Source organism: Stegostoma tigrinum, chromosome 7 (genome assembly GCF_030684315.1).
Source record: "Stegostoma tigrinum isolate sSteTig4 chromosome 7, sSteTig4.hap1, whole genome shotgun sequence".
Lineage (NCBI taxonomy): Eukaryota > Metazoa > Chordata > Chondrichthyes > Orectolobiformes > Stegostomatidae > Stegostoma > Stegostoma tigrinum.
The window spans coordinates 70798066-70821269 of record NC_081360.1 but is presented as its reverse complement, the minus strand read 5'-3'; the positions used below and the strand labels follow the sequence as shown (position 1 = coordinate 70821269).

The following is a 23204-nucleotide window of genomic DNA, read 5'->3' as shown; positions in this document are numbered from 1 at the left end:
AAAAAATAGAATTTAGTTTGTGCACTGAACTTGATTTTAGTAAAATATATAGAGACGATGGACTTTAGTTATGATTATCTCAATGGTAATTTTTGTGGATAGAATTTCAGCTCCAGCGGAGCCTGCTGTGACAGGTTTGGTATTTTGGCTTGCGTTCCAGGCAAGTTCGATTTTGTTCCCATGTAAGAAGGAATTTATATTTTTCTTCTTTCCCAGCTTATTAAATGCTCATTGTTATTGTTTATATTTAAAAGGAAATCCTTATTACATTCCCAAAGTAAGTTGACACTCCTGCAGATAATTCTTTGCATGGTTAATTCATAAATACTGGAATTTTGCACCAAATTTACTTGAGATTGTAAAAGAAAGGACTTCTCTACGTTGTAGGAATTTTCAATTTTGAACAAATTTGGTTATTAGAGGGTGAATGGTGAGCACCAGCCTTGTCCTGTGTCTGTTCCTCCAAAGTATTATCTTGGCCTAACCACCTTCAGTTGCTTCATTGGTGAAGTGGAGATATTTGCAAATAATTGCACAGAGTTCCAGTCTCTCTTGAGATTCTGAAGACATCCATGCCTGAGTGTAAGAAGACCCAGAGAATGTTCAAGCTTGAACAGAGCAGTGCATGGAGAAGGGAAGTAGTAAGTTCTTTGAAAGCTATTGTCAGACCATTCTGCAATCTAAATGTAAAATTGATTATGACATGTGCCACAGTTCTGAAGATGGGTTAAAGTTATAAAAGGTTCTCCAGCCAATTGTTACATATCCCCCTTCAGCAACTGATAATTCCTCCTGGACAGGCTGTTGAAAGCTTTGATATATGCCAAAATATGTGCACTATTTCTAGTTATGGTGTTGTGTCAATGTTTAACAAGCATGAAAGTTTGCTGTTAACCCCTACCTGTTACTGTAACATGCCAATTGATTATGCTCTTTTAAATATATAATGAAGTTTTTCAGCAAATACTAGTCATAAAAATACATAATTCACAACTAATATAAAAATGCATTAATTGGCAGTTTTATGCTGTTTATTCCTTTTTAATTAAGTTTTTATTTATTGGCAATGGGCTTTCTCAAAAGTTGTTAACACTCTTCTAGCAACACATTTACCTTTTTAATAAGGGCTGACTTCTATAAACTGCACCAGTTATTCACCAATGAGCAACTGAATCTTTAGCTATGATTTTTTAACAAAGCACTTTCTCATGCTTACCTATGTAAAATTGTTGAAAATCTCCTCTCCATTTTTAAAGCTTGTGGATTTTTTCTTATGTAAAAATCTGGATGGGTAGGAAAATATGAATTTTGGCATGTTTCATTTTGAAATACTTGTGTTAAAAGATGATGTAAGTCAGCAAAATAAGTGTGAATAACTATCTGGTAGGCTTTATGTGCATCTTGATGCATGAATCTGCAGTTCATACTCAATGCATTATAAATAGAATCATAACATTTAGGCTTGAATGCTCTTGAAGCAGGTGTCCAAAGACACTGGTTGACAATGGAAACTTTTGCTATAGTGAGGATGCAAGTTCAAGTAACTTCAGGGGTTAGAGTTTGGAGAACGTATTAGTGAAGAAGTTAAGGAAGTAGAGGGAAAATAGTTTTGTTTTGTGTCTGGAGGTTAGAAATATATGTAGTCTGATTGTATTCTTGTAAGCAATTCTCCTCCTTCTAATCAAATTAAGTGGAGATAAACAAAAGGTTCTTAAAATAAGTAAAAATTTGAAACTCATTGACCTGTATTGGAAAACCCTAATATCATTTCTGGTACAGTTACATGACTTGATTGTTTCCAGAATTTTCTGTTTCTGTTTGAAGTGTGCGGTTCAGCTGAGCTGCTGGTTTTTATTGCTGAAGTTGCAAGCCTATCCATTGGTCAACTGAATTAATTTGGACATGTCTTTATCATTTTGTCACTTTTTGGGCTGCGGGTATGTGGATTTGGTTAAACGTTGGCAATAATGATTTGCTTTTTTCCTTCTGAAACTTGTGAATGCCAGTCAGACCCCTGACCATTCTGCCTGAAAAAATATGGCTTTGCCACACCAAGTTCCCGAGATAAAACCATGTGGGAGAGGAACTTGTTTACTTTCCTGAAATTACTGATGCAACATTTTTTGAGTTCCTTTAGCTGTGCAATAAAAGTCAAGTAAGTAGGTTTTACTTTAACAATTGTAGTAGCCAGGATTATTGAATAAAAGCATTGTTTCTGAAACAACTAAACTATCTTTTTTCAACTTGCAGGTATACAAAGCTTGGATATGCTGGGAATACAGAGCCACAATTCATAATTCCATCATGTGAGTTCAGTAAATCAGTCTTGCAAAATGTTTCATTTTGGTACAATATAAAGTTTTTCATGTCTTTCTTTGGTCAAATGTACGATTTCTAATTTCAGATTCTCTTGACCTCGTGTATACAGAACTATATCTGATTTGTTTAGAAACAATATTTTTGCTTCCGTTGCATGGAAGCTGTAAACTGTTAACAAGAATTATTGGTACTGTAATACTTGATATGAAGCAGTAAATGATTTAGCAAACCACAAGTATTTTAGTAAACAATTTTTTTTGTAAGAACAGGGTTAAAGCTTGCATATTGATTTTTAAAATACAACAATGTTGAGCAATGAGCAGGACTTGAGGAAACTTAAGCTCCTTTCTTGCTAAATTTTGTTTTTTTACCCTTTTTATAGTTGGGCTTTTGATTTTCAAGTGGACTGATAATGATTGCTGGTTAAGTTTGTCTGCCAAAGGAATCAATAGGAATAATTGTTTAATGTTAATGTATAATGGATTTCAGGATAAATACTTACTAAATCAATCCTGAGATATTTGCTAGATGTGTTAAATCTTGGGTGTGCTGGCTGTACTCTCTGACCATTTCTCCCACTTACGCTGTCAAATTTGTTTGTAGCTTCAGCAGAGTTGAAGAGGTAGGGGACCTGTTCAAGTAGGTAGGAAGCTGCTAGTAAGATGCAATTTTGTTTAGTTTTAAAGATTTTTTTTCTTAGGAAGTCAATTTTGACTACCCATCAAGGCAAGACAATCAAATGGCTCAAGTTTTGGAAAATGTTTCCTGCCATTTCCATAACAGGAAGTTTTAATATTGAAATGATGTTTGTAACATGCTCCAGAGGCCCTATACTTGTATCATTTGAGTGCAGATGTGGCAGCAATATGTACATTATCTGAGCATCTTTTCATTAAACAGCAATGCTAGATTTCCCCTAATATCAGCATCCTCCTTGCTCCTGGGCTAATCAAACAACATCCTGTGTCAGATCAGAAATCTCTTTTCAATGTTGTTAAATCTGAGTGTCTAAATGCAACTGTACTGCACCCAACAATTTGGCCGGATTCGTTTCAATCTCTCGTGTTTCCAGATCCTTGGCCTCATCTGCTTTTTCTAAATACATACTTTGCAGCTATTTCCTGCCACAAGAGGTATTGTACTCTGCATTTCTCCATTGGATCCCAAGAATCAACCAATTAAATTGCTCTGGTGTTTCACCCAATCTGACTGAGGACCATTAGAGCTGCTTTCCATTGTATTTCAAATGTTAAAACTCACGCGTGTGTAATTGAAAAATCTTGCAATGCAGTATGATAATAAACCTCTGTTTTATATTTCCGGATTGCTTGCTATGCTGGACATCCTGTCCTTTTTGGCAAGTAAAATATAAAATCATTTATGATTTTAAGAAAAATGGTTGGATCTGGAGAATTTGATCTTCAAAACTGGTATAAGAATTTAATAGAATCAAGAATGGAGAAATTAGATGTTAAAAATCACCAATACATCTGTGACCTTAATGTGGTGGCATTGTACAAACCTAATGTTTAAAATCTATTTCTGTGTCGTTCTACGAGAAATGTGTTATTAAATGTTTTGACTATAGCATGTACTAATTTAACATCTAATACATCTTACACTTGAATGCATACCAAATATATCAGTTACCTGCCAATTGTAGCAGTTGTTAAATAATTGGTCACTAATGGGCTTGATAACTGGGTTTTAACAATTTAGCTTCAGGTTAGAGTTCCTTTTCGTACAGGCAGTGGCCATATCCCAAGGTTACTGAGATGCAACTTTTATTTTGTGAAATGCAGCTATGTCCTTTGCTTTATTGTCAAATTTATTTGATCAGTTTGCTCAATTTCTGGGCTGAACTTAGTGGAAATGGTATCTTAAACAAATCCATGAACTCAGCAGGGAAATCTTACAGTATTTCTAACCAGGTGGGGTTTTCCTATTCACTATCAGGAATGCAGAAGCTGGTAAAATGGACAGTTTCATTTCCATCAAAAATAAATTGTCATAGAATAATATAGCATGGAAACAGGCCGTTCGACCCAAACTTGCCCATGCTACTGTGGTGCCCATTCACTTAATTCCAATTGCCTGCATTTGGCCCATATTCCTCTTAAACCCTTCTCATCCATGTGCTATCCAATTTTTTTTTCCAAATGTTGCTATTCTAGCTGCAGCCCTATTCTCTGGCAGCCCATCTCTCATACACACCATTTGCTGAGTGAAGACATTGCCCCTCATGTCCTTATGCAACTGTAAATGTAGTCCTCACATTGGAGGTTACTGTTTGGTGCTGCGCACTTAACCATTTGCAAATTAATTTCTTCAGTGACGGATTGTTGAAAATAATTTGATCATTAAGATGGATGTTAGAAGATTCGAGATCCTGAGCTATCTACCATGCAGCTTCAACTGAGAGGATTGCTGTACTGTTTGAGTAAGCAGTAACAAAAAATTAATATTACCAGAATAATAACCGAGGCCCAGGTTGATGTTCTGGAAACATAGCTTCAAATCCCACAATTGCAACTAATTTAATTTAAAGTCAATTAATGAATCAAGAATATAAAATTTACGTGAAAAATAACGTGATTCTTAATGGATTTCTGAAATGGCCTAGCAGGACATTTGGGCCAAAAGCAGGTAGGATTAGGCAAGAAATACTGGCTATAGAAGAGTAAACAGAAGTTATTTCCCCATAGTTTTTCAGTTGAGATTGTCAAAAGTTTTATTTAAGAACAAAATGGAACATGGTGGACATTCCATTTGTTTCCAGTCATCAAACCTGGGTATTATTGCAAAGTCAAAATTTATTGTCCACTGCTAATTAACATCAATACTGTGATGGTGAGCTACCTCCTTAAAATATTATAAAATAAAGGTGAGGTTTCATGGTTTGCATCCAGCGATGCGTTTCTCTACAAGTCAGAATGGTCAGCAACTTGGTGATGGTGTATCCTTGCATCTGCAGCCCTTAGGCACTAAAGGTCCTGGTGCCGAACAGGATAATTGTGATGTTGTGGCGTCAGAATTTGTCTCTGGTACACAGCACTGGTGATGAATTGGTTATCAATAAAGTGGGCCACTATGTCTTGCATAACTGAGTTTCTTCAGTTTGTGAACTGCATGCATACAGGCAAATGGAGGATATAGTTTGTTCCTTTATATGTGACCTTGTATAATGCCCACTTTGTAATCAATAAAATAATTTGTTGTCATAAGCCATCTTGCATATTGCATTAATAAAGTTTATTAATTGGGGATTGTATTTTTGAAAATGATCAATTGTTAATGAAATGTCAGGAGACTGTTTTGGAATAACAAAAATACTGACAGTATAATTTGACTGGCTTCACTTTTTTGTTAAAAATTTTTGTTAGCCATTTAGAAGAGGAATTTTTCTCTCTTTAAATATCTAAAATGGCTGTTCCTGTATATTGGCTTCTAGTCACACGCATATTAGAGTTCATTGCCGGCATCGACAGATGGAATTGTACTTGATTTCACAAAGTAGATTTGCGTATCCATTCAAAGTAAATAGGATGTTCGTAAGGAATATTTTGTGTGTTTGTTCTAGCCTAATGAATGTATTCATTATAAACTGTTCAGAAATGCTATGACGCTTCTAGAGCAGGTAGGACCTGAACCCAGGTTTCTTGGTTCAGAAGAAGGGTCATCTCCAACATGCCACAACCTTCTGTTTCTTGGGTTAGACATTTTCTGTGCAGACATGTTAATATACACCTGGGGCAGACTGAACTTGAACTGGAGTTAGGCACCGCACTACATGACCGCTTTGCTGGCATAATAGGTTGTAATCGTAGATTTAATTCACACTTTAAAGCAAACTGTGGTTGAAGAGAGAACTGAGGGCTATTTAGAGAAAAATAGATAGCGTAGGTGTCATTCCTTTGTCCAGCTAAATTGAGGAAATTTAGCACATGGGAGAAAGCTTTTGGTCTCTTATGCCCGTAATGACTCTTCACACCTGTTTTTTTTTCTCTAAAGCATTACGCATTTGCTTTTGGAAATTGATTGAATGAACTTTCATCATTCTTTCAGATGGTGAATTCCAGACCACAACATATTTTAAAAAAAAAACTTCTGTTCTCCTGTCCCAATGTGATGCCAATTTTGTCTCTTGTATTAAATCTTGATTACAGGTCCTTTTGCAATGTAGACTTTTTTTGTCTTTAGTTGATGGAAACAAGAGTTTTGCTGAATAAAACAATTTGTTGAAGCTTTTCATATTGCACTTATCAGGATGTTTCCCAAGAAATTCAAATTAAAGGAATAACAACAGTCGAGGTGTTGCAGTTAAGAGTGTGCTACTTAATGATTGACAGTTGACAGACGAGCTCGGTTTGAATTTTAAATTAACAGGTTGATTCTCATTGATCAAGGCATTATCCTGGTAATGGAACCAATTGCTGTCACCTGTTTTATTGAGTAGAAATGAACACTATATATATTCTTTGACTGCAAAGAACAGTGCATTAATATATGTAGCTTAGAGTACTTGGTCATCATACTGCAATTCAACCAACAACCCTAAATTTACGGTCAACATAACTCTTGTCACCACTAAGATTATTTATCAAATGTTTTTCAATCATGAAATTGCATCTATGTTGGACAGTTTAGAATTTAGCGAATATGGGCTGATAGTGTGGTCCATACTTGTTGCGAGCAGCCAAAGGGGTATGCTGCTCAGTTTTCTTTTCAGCAATACCCACATTCTATACTCTGACACAGTATTTACAATCAAAGCCTATTATGTCAAACATTACTTCTGTTCAGCGCTTGTTTATATTTCAAATGCGGTATATTTCCTTTTCTCCTAATTTCGCGCACCCTGATTAAATCTCCCTCTAGCCAACTTGCACAAAGGAGAACAATCTCATTATGCCTATTTGCTCCAGATAAGTTGAACGTGTCCCTGATACATTGCAATAGAACTCCTTGGTATCCATTCCAAAACCAAGATCCCTCAAAAAATGGGTCTCAGAATACTTAAACTGGAAATTAATCAGTGACATACTAAGTGTATTTTTGTACCTTCTGCTGTTATTCATTGAAAAATATAAATGATCATTTTAAAATTGTTTCCCATAAGGGCTCATGTGAAATGTCAAATGTGCCTGTTCCCGCATCTGTTGCTGATGCACCACTTAGTTTAGATATCACTTTTCTTCCTTCCAAAGTGGAACACATTACATTTGTCTTTTTTTTAAATTTCACATGCGCTGTACTGGGTTACCTCACCAGTTTCAATACATAAAAAGGAACAGACAACCACACTCCTCAAAAAGCCCCTGAATCTGGCCAGAATGTAAACAATGGGTCATATTAGCAAAGTGAGGAGATTTTTGTTTTTTGTAAGGAATAATTGTACTAGGTTGAGTTGATTAAGATTTTTACTAGTCTTGCACTGGGTGGCGGGGGGAAGGCCAGCAGTTAAAGGATAACCTTGATCTCATGTTGCCAATTTCGTTTTGTGTTGCATATTGTATTGTATATCCTGTTGTGTCTATCAAATTTAAAATACATTTATCAGTCATTCTTGTCCCGTTTGGGCTCTAAGTGCAGTATTTTCTATCTTTAAAAAATGAAAACTGTGAGAATAGCTATTTTCAGGATAAATAGAACAACTGTTCTCTTGGGATGTACAATCTGGGTAATGCACTTCAAACCACAAATAATGTTGCACTTTGAAACCTGATTTGATCATTGGAAAGAAAATGGTACTTGACAAGAGAGGATGGGATTTTTTAAATTATGTAGAGTGTGTGGGTTCCATTGCCAGGGCCAGCATTTATTGCCACCCTTAATTGCCTTGAATTAAATGGTGGTCAGCTCCCTTCTTGAATTGCTGCAGTTCCCATTTGGAATAGTTAGATTCAATGTTAGAGGAAGTTCCAAGATTTTGACCCAGTCATAGTGAAGGAATGGCAACTTGCCAAGTCTGGATGATGAGCAGCTTTAAAGGCCAGTTTCAGGGAGCAATGTTCCCTTGATTCTGCTGCCCTTCTAGATCGATGTGGTCGTGGGTTTGGAAGATGCTGCCTGAGCAGCCTTTTAAATTTAAGCAGTGTACCTTTATAGATGGTACACACTACTGCAACAGTGTCTGTGGTGGAGGCAGTAAATATTTGACAAGGTGGTGCCATTCGAGCAGACTACCTTGTCTTGTATGGTATCAAGCTTCTTGACTTGGAGGTGTATTTATCTGAGCTAGTTTGAAATAGTGGGGAGTCAGGAACTGATTTGGCTGCTGCAGATTTCCAAATTTCTGACCTGTTGTCTTAAGAATATTTAGTTGGCTAACCCAGTTCTCTTTATTTAATGGTAAGCCCCATAATACTGAGAGTGGAGGAAATGCCAAGAGACAATGGTTAGATTTTTTTCTTTGAGATGGTCATTGCTCGCCACTTGGGTGGCATGGTGTGAATGTTGCTTGGCACTTGGGCCTAGATATGGACCCAGTCATGCTGCATTTGGACATGGACTGTTTCATTAACTAAGGGAAGCAATTGATGTTGAATATTGTGCAGTCATTAGTAAACATCCCCACTTCTGACAAGTGATGGAAGGAAGGTCTTTGAAGCAGGTGAACGTGGTTCTGTGCGGGACCTTGCCCTGAGGAGCTCTGCAGAGATGTCCTAGAACTGACATGACTGACACCCACAACCATTTTCCTTTGTGTGAGGTTTAACTCCAAACAGCAGAGAGCTATCCCTGATTTCCATTGACTTCAGTTTTGCTAGGGCACCTTGAGACCCCACGTGGTCAAATGCTACCTTGATTATCTGAGGATTGCCACTAACACCTGACTTCTGGAGTTCAGCTGTGTTGTCAATCTTGGAACCAAAGATGCTCTGAGGTCAGTAGCTGAATGGCCCTGGCAGAACCCAAACTGATTGTCAGTGAGCTGGTTACTGCTTTGCAAGTGCTGCTTGATAGCATGGTTGATGACTCCCCCTCCAACATGTTTTATTGAGTGATAATAGATTAATGGTGCTTTAATTGGCCAGGTTAGATTTGTCCAGCATTTTGTGCTCAAGACATGGGCAATTTTCCACATGATCAGTCGTACCGGTTTTGTAGTAGCACTGGAACAACTTGACGAGGGACATACCACATTCAGAAGGACAGGTCTTCAGTACTTGTTCAGATGGGCTAGTGTAGAGGGAGGGACTTAGATTAGTTCACAGGTCGGTGCAACATTGAGGGCTGAAGGGCCTGTTCTGCACTGTATTTTTCTGTTCTACTATTGCCAAAATGCTGTTGGGGGCTCGTAGCTTTTGTAGAGTCATGTTCCTTCAGCTATTTCTTTTCATGTGGACTGAATCAAATTGGCTGAAGAATGGCATCTGTAATGCTGGGGAGACTGAAATGGTTAGTCCAATTGACACTTCTAGCAAAGATTGTTGCAAATTCTTCCTAATCTTTTGCATTAAATGAATTTTATTAGAATTGAGGATGAGAAAAAATGTGACACTATTTGATACAGAAATCTGTGATAGACGTTGACAGGTCAATACTCCTACTGTAAGTTCTGCCACTTTTAATACAAGTTGATAGGAGGTGAGCATCTCTGGGAGAGCTGGTATTTAGTACGATCCCAAAATATCCAGAGGGCAGTTGCGATTCAACTGCGTTGCTGTGGTGCAAAAGTTGCAAGTAGGAAAGACGAGATAAGTGCAGTGGATTTTCTGCCTTGAAGGAAGTGGTTAGTTGCTTTGTATGACAGTGCTAACATGGTCACCATTTGGCCAGCTTTTCACTTGAGAAGATCACAATGATTAAAGTCGTTGAACTGTGTATATCATGCTAGTAAGTCATTTCTTAAAACTCGTGCGCTTACAAACCTGACTGGACAGGCCACACAGATGGGCCAACTCCAAGCAGACACCACACCCATATTTCCTTTCTAATGCTGCTAATTCAGAAGAAAAAAATATTGCTTTTGCAGTGGCAGGGGCAATGGAAACAGCTGCAGGAACAGTCAGTGTCTGACTGCATTTGCAACTTTCACATGAACTGTAGATTTTCAGACTGTTGAATTCAGTAAAAGTAGCAATGTTCCTGACCAGACTTAACTTGCCCATCTAGGAAGGGAGGGACTGATGTTTAACAAAAAAGGTGCTGCAAGTTCTCAATCTCGATTATTCCTTCAAATTCATTTTACTCGAGTTTAATAAAGAATTAAATGTTTCACGAGGTCAAGAAAGCTGAATCATACATGAAGCCTTTTGATATTCTATTCCATGTATTTTCACGGCTAACTTTAATGCATCCTGTACGGGCTAAAGTCATGAATTTAGTGAATTCTTTTGTTGGAGTTACTAATTCTTAAAATCTGCTGTCAGTCCAAAATCTGACGTTGTACTTAGGGAAGTAGTTCTTTGTGAGCATTACCAGACAGATTTAGAATGTTTAGTCTCAATATTTCAGAAGATAAGCGTTTCCAGAAGTTTGTCAGTAGAAACTGCACAAGTTTTTCTTCAACTGTAAATGGCACGCATGATCCATGAACACTAAGTGAATCTTCAATAGTGCAGCCTTGAGTCTTACCCTAACTAAAGTTGTAGGGTTCTGTAATATCTGCTTAATGCTTTGAAAAGCTTTCATTTCAATTTTCACTAAATCACCAGGTATAGAATTATTTTGTTGTGAACATTACATTTTCCTACTGTCTGTATTGGGAACTGAGAGGCTGATATTTACCTCCTAAGAAGTATGGAATATCTGCAGTGAGTCTAATAAATCACAGTCGCTTCCACACCCCCCCCCCCCCCAAAGTTCTTCTAGGTCCCTACCAACCCCCAACTTTGCCCCACATTTTGGCAGTTTTGTTTATTCCCAATTTTCTGTACTTTGGAAAGGCATTCAATCCTTGCTTTAGTTTTTTCCTTAAGCACAATGCATCCTCTAGTTCATTGATTTCAATGAATGTTGACAAAACCTGGACAGTATCAGCCACTTAATTATTTTCAATGGCAGGGGAGGTAGGGAAATTACAGCCAAGCCATGCCCAGTCTTTATGGAACTTGTATGGAACAAAATATTAAACAATTTCTGCTTTTTGAGCGTTTACCAGAGCCCACTTAGAAGTTGGTGATAGAAACTGCTGCCTGTCCCTGCACTACTTGTCATTGTATCCATTTTGCAAATTAAACAAGTTTTCACTTTTTTTTTTACCCTTTTGATCTTAAAAAATAGAACTATACAATCCCTACAGCGCAGATAGAGGCCTTTTGATTTATTGAGTCTGCTCTGATCTCCGAAGAACCTCCCACCCAGACCCGCATGCAATGAATAACCAGTCAAAAGATCTGTTATCTTTGGAGATAAAGAATTGACTGTGAAAACTGAATTCTCTATATCTGAGAACAAGCATAATTAGGATGTTTATTAGCATCTGATCTTATGGATAGCATCCCTTTTCTGTGCAACAGCTCTTAGACATTTTTGTATTCAGTTGTGCTTCTGCTGTACGGTGTATATGTATCTAGTGCACTTTTATACAAAATACACATTTACATACGTATCCTTAAGGCAATCATACTTGTATGGCATTAAATTCTGGAACTGACTAAACTGTTGTTGCTTTGTGCATTATCTTGTGTGACATTGAATAGATTTGTTGTTTATCTCCTCGCTACCCTAAGGTATTGCCATCAAGGAGTCTGCAAAAGTTGGTGACCAGGCACAAAGGAGGGTGATGAAAGGGGTTGATGATTTGGATTTCTTCATAGGCGATGAAGCAATAGATAAACCTACTTATGCAACAAAGGCAAGTTTACTTACGTACACATGTGCATAGACAGACTTATCTAATTATTACATAAAGTACTGAATTGCAATTTCAATGCTCACTGCAATAAACTAGTCAGAAACAATATGTCTCATTTCATGTACCTTTTGATATATTTAAAGTAATGACCATGAACGCTTTATGGTACCTGGCAGGTGATCAATTTATATGATACTGCTTCACAGAAAATAAAACTATCTAATTTAATTCAAAGCAATGCCTTCATCCCACCTCAGATGAGCATACTTTATACACTAATACGTTTATTTTTCCATTACCTAAGTAACCCACTCGTTGACCATTGATGAAATAAGGACAGCTTTATATTGTAGTGCTGTATCCACTTGACTTAGAATAAATGATCTTAAAGATATTTCTGGTATGCCACTTAGAAGTCTTTATATCGATAGTTTGATTTTGAATTTGGGTCCCAGAGTTTGGAAGTTTCATCTAATTGATTTTGCTACCCAGATCCTTGTGTGGGGGGAAAAAAAAAATGTGACCGCCATTGCAGTCTTCCCTTGAGCTGTAAGTTGAGTATTGTTTTGCCAGTTATTAGTCGTGGAATGCCAGGCTCTCAGTAGTCCTTTGGTGTTAATAAAATTATGAATGACATATTTGCCGTGATTAACATTAGTGTTTGTCGTAATGTTGACCTCTAGCAAGAAACTAGAACACTTGTATGGTTTTAATTACAAAGTGTTTTAGTGGAAGCATACTTGGTATGTTATACATCCAACATTTGGACTTCAGGTAGTTAAGCTGAATTGTAATTTGCACATCTCATTGAATTGGTAATCAATTGACATGAATAATTTCAATGTGAAGTTAGGCAAATCTGTGGAAATTGAACAGGAGTTCATGGCAGTGCTAGGTTATACCTAAATTGAGAATAAGTTACACTTGATAAACTTTGCTTTCTAAATCTATGTTTGAGTAGCTTTCGCTAAGTTCTCAGTATTGGCAGCAACTTGTTTATCTGGCCTCATGAAAAGCCACACTTGTTTTCTAGTTATAATTTATTAGATTTTAAATTTAAACTTTTTACTCAATTTGTGAATTTCAATACATGACCAATTTGAGGCACACTTTCAAAATAAATAATAAGTATAATTTTCTGCTACAGTGGCCTATTCGTCATGGTATAGTTGAAGACTGGGATCTCATGGAGAGATTTATGGAACAAGTCATTTTTAAGTACCTTCGAGCAGAGCCAGAAGATCATTATTTTCTTTTGGTAAGTAAAGCTGTATCATTTGACGTGGATTTAGTAACTCAAAATTCAAAGCTTATTCGATACAATGTGCTAGAGCTTGATTCTGCGATATAGTAGTAGTGTCAGTGGCCCAAATGTTAAGGTCCGAGTTGGAATCCCTCCTCCCAACCTACATCATGCAAATAGCTACCTATCAATCTCCCAGATTTTTTCAGGTCTGATCTCTACAGGTTTCATCCAATTCACTTGGTGCAGAAAAGTCTACAAGCAGCAGTGAAAGTGAAACTTCCCTGAAACCAGGCAATTGTTTCACAGCGCTCACTGTCCTGTCCCCATTTTTGGAACAACCTCTAAAGGGGGAAGTGTGGCGTATGCATGAGTGAGGAGGCTAGGGCAGCAGTGAGTGGTGTGAAAGTGTTGAGCAGAGGGGTTGGGGACAGCCAGGTGTTGTTAGGTTGTCTGTAATTGATTGTGTGTAGGAGGTGGGAGGAGGTTTCAGTTTTATAACTGTGAAGGTATTACGAAAGTCCTGTATAGTTTCCAACTCAGTTTCAGAGCTGAAAATCCCTGAAGGTTTTGGATAGAGTATCATCGCCCATCAGAAACTTAAACTTTCTGGGTAATTCCCGTGTAGTCAGTGTTGAGACTTTCTAGCAGACTTAATGCGCATCTTTCACCAGGCTGAAGATCTGGGCCAGTGTTTCAAGTGAAGAATTAGAACGAGATTGTGAATAGCTGTTAAATAATAGGTGAAAGCTTGAGAGCATGTTATCAGCCAAGGAGACTGAATGTAGTGGGAGTGATTTGGTTTAAAAATTTTTGGGATTTATTAAACTTTAAGGGAGAATTTCTTGGAGAAAATAACTAACATAATTGAGAAAACTGGGTTGCTTTCGCAGCTGAACGTTACGACTGAGACAAGTCTGAAGGTCTGAAATAGCTAATTGGTTTATAAATAGGCTTAGTATGATAACTTTGAGTTGTGTTTCAGACCTTGAAGCTATATATGGAAAACCCGCAGTATTACGTTTGTGAAATGAGACAATACAAATTGGCTAAACTTGATCGTTTGCTAACCTGATAACCTTGAGTTGTCATTGAGATATCATAGAAGACACTTGAAGCCCATATTACTGAAGTAAATTGCTGTAGTGTTTTGAATTTTGTGCACAGATTCATGAAATATGAATCGAAGCATCCTTGCAACACAGGAGTTGGCTTGTCACCTCAACTGCCTGCAACAGCAACTGATTTCACTTCATCCTATTTCACTGCATTTTCTCTACAGCATTTTTTCTCTATAATTCCTCAACAATTCTTTTCAGAGATTACATAGTTGTGGCTTGAAGGCTTGAAATGAATGACACGGTATTCCAAATGCTAACTACTTGCTGTATAAAAAATATTTTTCTTCCAGTTACCACTTTTTATTTTCTTCTCAATCAGCTTAAAAAGGTGCTTAACTTGATGTGAATATTTAAAAACAACTTTGAGTCTTGGTGTTACAGAACTTGGTTAAGCTTATGCTGGAGACACTTGATTTTATAAAAGTCCACCAAGGTCCCTTCTCAAATCTCCTGAGCATAACACTTCATAGTTTTTATAGTTCATTTGTCATTGACAATCTCAACATTTAACATATGCAGCGACAAGGAGAGCAATGTTGAAAATGTTCCTTTCATGTTCTCATTAATCCAATGAAGCATTGATATCACTAAATGGGTGTCATTTAGGTCAGTTGACTGGATTGTAATGCAGAGTGATGGAAAAGCATGGTTCAATTCCTGCAGCAACTGAAGTTACTTCGAAGGATTCTCCTTCAGAATCTCTTCCCACATCTGAGGCCTGTTTACCCTCAGGTTAAACCACTACCAGTCTTCATTGTCCAATGAGTGAGTAGCCCTATGGTATGGTAAGACTACAATGTCATAACTTCAACCTTGTTATCATTGTGGCACCCCCAAACCTCCCCACCACTAGTCATTTTAAATGCATTACTAGCTTTTTGACGATCACTGAGTTTTAATATCTTGGCTGGGTTACCACGGTGTTGGTTACATTCCACATCATGCTTAGAACAAGTGCTCATAGCTTCAATTTCTCAATGCTAAATCTACTAAGAACAAAATAATTAAAGAACAATCTTAATTGTCTGTTAAGTCTTTTAAACAAATGCAGATTAGTTGAGAAAAGTCAGTGCATTTATATAAGGCACATTGTGATTAAGCTAGTTGAAATTTTTTATCAAGGGAGGATACATGCAATAATGCAGTTACTGCATAAAGACATGGACTTCTAAAAGAAATTTGATAAAAGTGCAACGTAACAGATTTTTCTGCAAAACCATTGAATGTAGAACAGTGGCAGCATGGATGTGAAATTGGTTGAGACACAAACACAATAGCTGTGAACACAGCTATTTTTCAATTTAAGCAAGTTAATACAATAGAATCCCCCAGTGGTTGTCATTAGGACCTCTGAGAAAGTGCTGAGGCCCTAAAATTATTTAACTTCATATCGAGTCCTGAAGGCTGCAAGACCCCAAGCAGAAAATGAGATGCTATTCTTCCAGCTTGCATTGAGCTTTGCTGGAACACTGCCGTAAGCCTGAGTCAGTAGCCGGCTATGGTGGAGCATGTTAATGTATTGAAGTGGTAGGCAACGGGAAATCTGGTGATTTTTGTGGACAGAACGTGGGTGACCACTTTGCTGAACACCTCGTCTGCACTACATTTCATGAAAGAAGAGACCAATTTTGGAAGGACAAATTTGAAAGCAGAATACAGGTTAACAAAGATTCTTGGTGGTCTGGAAGAGCAGAGGGATCTTGGGGTTCATGTCCACAGTTTCGTGAATGCTGCCACCCAGGTGGATAGAGTTGTTAACTAGGCATATGGTGTTTAGCTTTCATTAATAGAGGGATTGAATTCCAGAGCTGTGAAGTTATGCTCCAGCTATACAAAACTCTGGTTCGGCCACATCTGGAGTATTGTGTCCAATTCTGGTCACGTCATTACAGGAAAGCTGTGGAGGTGTTAGAAAAGGTGAGATTTACCAGGATGCTACCTGGAATGGAGGGAAGGTGTTACGAGGAAAGGTTGGAGAGCTAGGGCTTTTCCTTTTAGAATGACAAAGGATGAGGTGTGACTTGATAGAGGTGTACAAAATGATCAGAGGTATAGATAGAATGGACAGCCAGAGACTGTTTACTCGGATGGAGATAGTTATTATGAGGGGGCATAGTTTTAAAGTGAGTAGAGGTAGATATAGGGGAGACGTCCGAGATAGGTTCTTTACTCGGAGTGATAGGGGTGTGGAAAGCATTGCCGGAGAGGGTAGTGGAGATGGCCTCATTAGGGGCATTTAAGCGGCTATTAAATAGACATATGGATGGTAGTATAAGATAGGGGTGGAGGTTAGTTAGACCTTAGGTTTATGGTAAAAGTTCTGCACAACATCGTGGGCCCAAGGGTCTGGACTGTACTGTTCTGTGTTTCAATTTTGAATAGTGAATACGTAAACTATATTGAGTGAAGTGTAGGTAAATCACTGCTTCATGTGAAAAGTGCCTGGAGCTTTGGATAGTGAGGAGGGAGGAAGTAATGGGCACATCAATACAGCGTGGAGCTGGAGGAACACAGCAGGTCAGACAGTGTCAGAGGAACAGGAGAGCACTGATGAAGGATCCTGACCAAAACATCGACTCACCTGTTCCTCCAGCTCCACGCTATATTGTCTCGGACTGCAGTGTCTGTTGTTCTTGCTATTTCTTTGTAATGGGCAAATGTTGCACTCTCTGTGCTCACATGGTAAGCTGCCATGGGGGTGTGGAGGAGGAATAGACCAAGGTGTCCTGGAGGGGATAGTCAGAGTAATGTTGAGAAGGGAGGTGAGGGGAATGCATGGATGCTGGTAGGGTGGCAGGTGAGTCGGAGGGAACAAAAGGGGTGAGGGCCAAAGAGCGACAGACCGATTGAACACAGCTGAGGGCCCTGTCAACCATAATTGTGGGGAATCCCGGTTGAGGGAGAAGGTCGACACTTTGGAGGTCCCCTTGTAGCAGTTGGCATGAGAACAGATGAGTTGAAGTTGGCAGAATGCCACAGTGTGTACAGGAAACAATGTGAAGATGTATAGTCCAGGTAACTGTAGGAGGTGGAGTGATAGCTTATACCTAGATATAGATACCGATGCCAAGGAAGGGAGGAGCCAGAGATGGACAAAGTAAGAGCTCTTTGGAAATTGGAAATGAAATTGATAAAATTGTCAAATTCCAGACAAGAGGTGAGGGAAGCAGAACTGACGATGTCATTGATATACTAGACAAGAGTTATGCTTGGGGGCCTGAATGAGACTGGAACAAGGAATGTTCAAGGTACCCCACAAAGATGGGCATAACTGGGGCCCATGAGGATACCAATGGTCACATCTTTGACCCGACAAAACTTAGAGGAGTTAAAGGAGAAGTTACTTGAAGTGAGAACAAGCTCGGTTAGGCCTTTTTTAACCAGGAGAGAAAGTTCTTTGAGAAGGTGACCAAACAGGTAGATGAGAGTAAACCGATTGACGTGTATATGGATTTCAGCAAGGCGTTCGATAAGGTTCCCCACAATAGGCTATTGTACAAAATGTGGAGAAATGGAATTGTGGCAGATATAGCAGTTTGGATCGGAAATTGGCTTGCTGGAAGAAGACAGAGGGTGGTAGTTGATGGGAAATGTTCGTCCTGGAGACCAGTTACTAGTGGTGTACCGCAAGGGTCGGTGTTGGGTCCACTGCTGTTTGTCATTTTTATAAATGACCTGGATGAGGGCATAGAAGGATGAATTAGTAAATTTGCAAACGACACTAAGGTCGGTGGAGTTGTGGATAGTGACGAAGGATGCTGTAGGCTGCAGAGAGACATAGATAAGCTGCAGAGCTGGGCTGAGAGGTGGCAAATGGAGTTTAATGCAGACAAGTGTGAGGTGATGCACTTTGGTAGGAGTAACCAGCGGGCAAAGTACAGGGCTAATGGTAAGATTCTTGGTATGATAGATGAACAGACAAATCTCAGTGTCTATGTACACAAATCCTTGAAAGTTGTTACCCAGGTTGACAGGGCTGTTAAGAAGGCATACAGTGTTTAGCTTTGATTAATAGAGGGATCGAGTTCTGGAACCAAGAGGTTATGGTGAAGCTGTACAAAACTCTGGTGCGGCCGTACTTGGAGTATTGTGTACAGTTCTGGTCACCGCATTATAAGAAGGATGTGGAAGCTTTGGAAAGGGTGCAGAGGAGATTTACTAGGATGTTGCCTGGTAAGGAGGGATTATTTTATGAGGAAAGGCTGAGGGACTTGGTGCTGTTTTCATTAGAGATAAGAAGGTTGAGAGGTGACTTAATTGAGACATATAAAATAATCAGAGGGTTAGATAGGGTGGATAGGGAGAACCTTTTTCCTAGGATGGTGACGGCGAGAACAAGGGGGCATAGCTTTAAATTGAAGGGTGAAAGATATCGGACAGATGTCAGAGTTAGTTTCTTTACTCAGAGTAGTAAGGGAATGGAACCCTTTGCCTGCAACGGTAGTAGATTCACCAACTTTAGGTACGTTTAAGTCGTCATTGGATAAACATATGGACGTACATGGAATAGTGTATGTTAGATGGGCTTCAGATTGGTATGACAGGTCGGTTCAACATCAAGGACCGAAGGGCCTGTACTGTGCTGTAATGTTCTATGTGCTTTGACCCCTTAGACAGTCCTATTTGAAGTGGCATGGCGGAGGTTGGGTGTGCACAAGGATTATACATCCATGGTGAAGCTGAGATAAGTGGGAAGCAACTGGACAAGGAGAAGAAATTGAATTGAGGGGGGAACAGGGAGAAACAATAGGTCTGCCTAGGCAGTTCTGTTTGTGGAGATTGAGAACGAGGTAGACACTGGCTGTATAGGGTTGGGAAACGATGAACTGGAAGGCAGTGCGAGGAAGGTGAAAGACATCACCAGATTAAATAAGATTAGTAACCGTAGCTGGACAAAGTTAAGATAGGATCCATAGACTAATGTGTCCTCAGATATCCAGAACTCCAGGATATCGATGACATCATCAGTGCTGCTTCCCTGTCACGTCTGGAACTGGAAAAGTTCATCAGTTTTGTTTACAATTAACATCCTGTTCTCCCCTCATCTGACCCCTCTGATTTCTCCTTCCTCATCATTTTCTTGTATTTCTGTGGGTATGCCAGTGACTGATGTCCCCTACAAACACACTGAATTGCACAGTCACCTGGACTATACATCCTCCCACTGAACAAAGAAGAACAGCACTGCACAGGAACAGGCCCTCTGATCATCCAGGACTGCTCCTGCACAGATGTCTTTCTAAACTAAAAACCAACTAGCTTCCATGTGCTCTGTATGCCTGTGTTCTCTGCTTATTCATGGATCTGTCCAGATGCCTCTTAAAAGTTGCTAATTTATCCATCTTCACCACGTCCATTGGCAGTACATCCCAGGCACTTACCACCTTCCATATCAAAAAATACCTCTGCCCCTCTCGTCTCCTTTAAACTTCCCCCATGTCTCCTGATAATTGAAGTTGACTCTGGGAAGAAAGACTTTGACTGTCCATTCTGTCTGTAATTTAGTAAACTTCTGTCAGGTTACCACTTATTCTTTGACATCCAAATGAAAACAAACCAAGTTTGTCCGATCTCTGCTTGTATCTAAAACCCTCCAAACCAGGCAATGTCCTGGTAAGCCATTTGTGCCTTTCAAAACCTCCACCTCCTTCACTACCAGAACTGTACATTGTTTTCCAAATGTAGCCCAACTAAAGTTCTAAGCACGGTGACTTGCCAATTGTTTCACTTCAAGTCCTGACGAAGGTAGAATGCCTTCTTGACCACCTTATTCATTTGTTTCCATAGAACAGAATAGAATCCCTGCAGTGTGAAAACAGGCCCTTCAGCCTAACAAGCCCACACTGACCGTCGGAGCATCCGACCCAGACCTGTTCCACTAAAGTCCTCCTATCTACACATTGCTAAACACTACAGGCAACTCAGCATGGCCAATCCACCCAGCCTGCGCATCTTTGGACTGTGGGAGAAAACCGCAGCACTCGGAGGAAACCCACCCAGGAAGAACATACAAACTCCACACGGGCAGTCACCCGAGGGTGGAATCAAACCTGGGCTCCTGGTGCTGTGTAAGGCAGCAGTGCTAACCACTGAGCCACCATGCTTCCCTTAAGGCTGTCGCTTTCAAGGATCTGTGATCTTGTTCACCTAGATCTCTGTATGTTGATACTATTAACGATTCTGCCCTTTATTTCGTTCTTCCCTCCTGTATTAGATCTTCCGAAATACATCACCTCGTGTTTGTCCTGATTAAACGTCATCTGCTATTTCTCCAACCAGTCTATATATCCACTGACAATCCTCCTCACTCTCCACAGCTCCCCAAACCTTTGTCATTCTCAAACCTGCTAATCGAGCCACTGACGTTCTCCTCCGAATCATTTGTACAAATCGCATACGCAGAGGTTCCAGCACAGCTCCCTGCAGAACACCATTGGTCGTCTGCTCCTTACCACCCTTTTTGTTATTCATTTGTCCATGGAAGGCTTTTCATTTACATTTTGATTAGCTGCCAGTCTCTTCTAATACTTAATTTGCTGTTTTTTTTAAACCACTGTCCACCTTGATCGGGCATTGATATTAAACATAATTCTCAATTATAGTTTCCATTTGACATCTGTCACAGACACCCTTTTTCTGATCTATCTTACTCATCGCTTGTTCTGAGAACCTTTGGATTTGTTTGCCCTTCCTTTCTATCCCACATGACCTTGACTGCACTTAATTGATCGCCTTTAAAACCAGCCTCGCTTGTCATTCATTAATTCAAAGATTACCTGGATCAAGTGCTTTGTCACCACAATGAAATTGGCTGTCCCCACTTTACCATGCATTGTTTCTTGCTGTTTTCCATAGTTCAGTTAAACATTACAATGCCACAGTCACAGATTCGTAAATGTATCCTCACTGGCACTTGATTCAGCTTACTATATCATTCACCAGGACCAAATCCAGCAATGCCACTTTCCTATCTGGACTGGAGGATAATGATTTGAAAATGTGCTTGAATGCACTGTACAGTCTTGCCCCTCTCTGCCTTCTACACTGTTGCTATTTCACTCTATATCAGGATTGTTATGCCCCCTTATAATTGCTTTGTAATTTTGCCCCTCTAATATCCTAGCAAATATAATCCCAACAGTGTTCTTTCACTAGTTTGTGGCCTATAAAATGCATCTAGTATTGTTAATATTATAAGCAGTTTCTTTGATCTAATCAAAGAAATTCTGTCCACGAACCTTTAGGAATACTTCCTGTTTCCAGCACAGTAGTGTTCTCCTTGATCATATTGCTACCAACCTTTTTTATTTCCTTCCTTATATTTTTGATCATCTTGTATCCAGGAATACATGGTCCCCTGTTCTGTCTTCCTTTCCCCTAAACCAGCCTACTATCAGGTTTCTAGCTGGCTATCTGCAGCTTCAGTTTACCGATATTATTTTCCTCATACTTCTACTCTTCTCACATATATGCTCATTAAGTCTCATTTAGACTTGATCTGCCTTACTCACTTTGAAGCTTCCTGTTCTTGTGCTGTGACTGTGCCATTTTTCTGTGCATCATTTTTTCCCCACTCTAACATTATCAACTGATGACAATGCCTCACGTGCAAGACTGACCGTCCTGTACGCTCTCCAGTTACTTGTTCTTTTTGCCATGTGGCACTTGGAGTAATCTAGCAATGACTACCTTTTGAGGCCCTGTTAAAAAGCGTATTTCCTAGCTTCCCAAACTCAGGATGTGAGTTTGCTCGCTTAGCTGGAAGGTTAGTTTTCAGATGTTTCGTCACCATTCTAGGTAACATCATCAGTGAGCCTCCAATGAAGGCTTCGTCGGAGGCTCACTGATGATGTTTCCTAGAATGGTGACGAAACGTCTGAAAACTAACCTTCCAGCTCAGCGAGCAAACTCACATCCAGAACCTCAACCTGAGCTACAAATCTTCTCAAAATTGCCAAACTCAGTCTACAGAAACTTGTCCTTCTTTCTATCTATGTTGCATGTATCAATGTGAACCACCACTGCTGGCTATTCCCCTTGTACTGTCAGAATGCTTTGCAGCTGGTTGGTAATGTCCTTGACAAGCAAGATACCACCCTGGATAAAAGTCTGCTGTTACTGAAATGCCTGTTTTGTTCTCCTAACTATCAAATCCTGTACGCTCTCTGCAAACTCCTTCCCTGTCCCCACAGTTCCCAGAACAGCTGAGGTGCCATGAAGCAGGCTCTGGCCCTACACCTTGTGAGAGCCATAACTAATGCTAAGAATCAGAACATGAATACTGGTTTAAGTATGAGATGTTCTCTGGATTTCCGCGCAACCTGTTTATCCCTTGATTATCTGGCTGTTAAACATTCTGTTTCAGTCATTCTGTCTGTGTAGTTGCTGGGTGATCATGGCAATTTCACTGATGTCCCCATTATTGCTAACTGCAGAAGTGATGCCAGCTGGTGCTGAAGTTCTAAAATGTGGCGCTTACGCTGATTGTAATTTTTGAGCATTTTGAACATGATCAAAAACACGTGTCCTTGTGCTCCAGCATGCATGCTTATCTGAGTTGCCCTTCCTTATCTTTTTGTTAGGCTGTGAAATTTTCTGCTTGAATGACTGAAGACACAGTGACTATACCAATTAATCATGTGATCTGAATCATACAGGACAGGACCAGTCGTCTGTGCCAACCAGACATTCCAATCTGATGTCTCATTTTCCAGCATTT

At 39.4% G+C, this 23204-nt stretch overlaps 1 protein-coding gene across 1 annotated transcript in view; it reads left to right on the top strand.

Moving 5' to 3' along the window:
• The window catches only part of actr3 (actin related protein 3), a 58650-nt gene that overhangs the window by 5892 nt on the left and 29554 nt on the right, over nt 1-23204 (top strand). The window contains exons 2-4 of the mRNA XM_048534315.2: nt 2251-2306; nt 11997-12121; nt 13269-13379. Coding sequence (XP_048390272.1) covers nt 2251-2306; nt 11997-12121; nt 13269-13379 — 292 coding nt within the window. The remainder of the gene's footprint in view (nt 1-2250; nt 2307-11996; nt 12122-13268; nt 13380-23204) is intronic.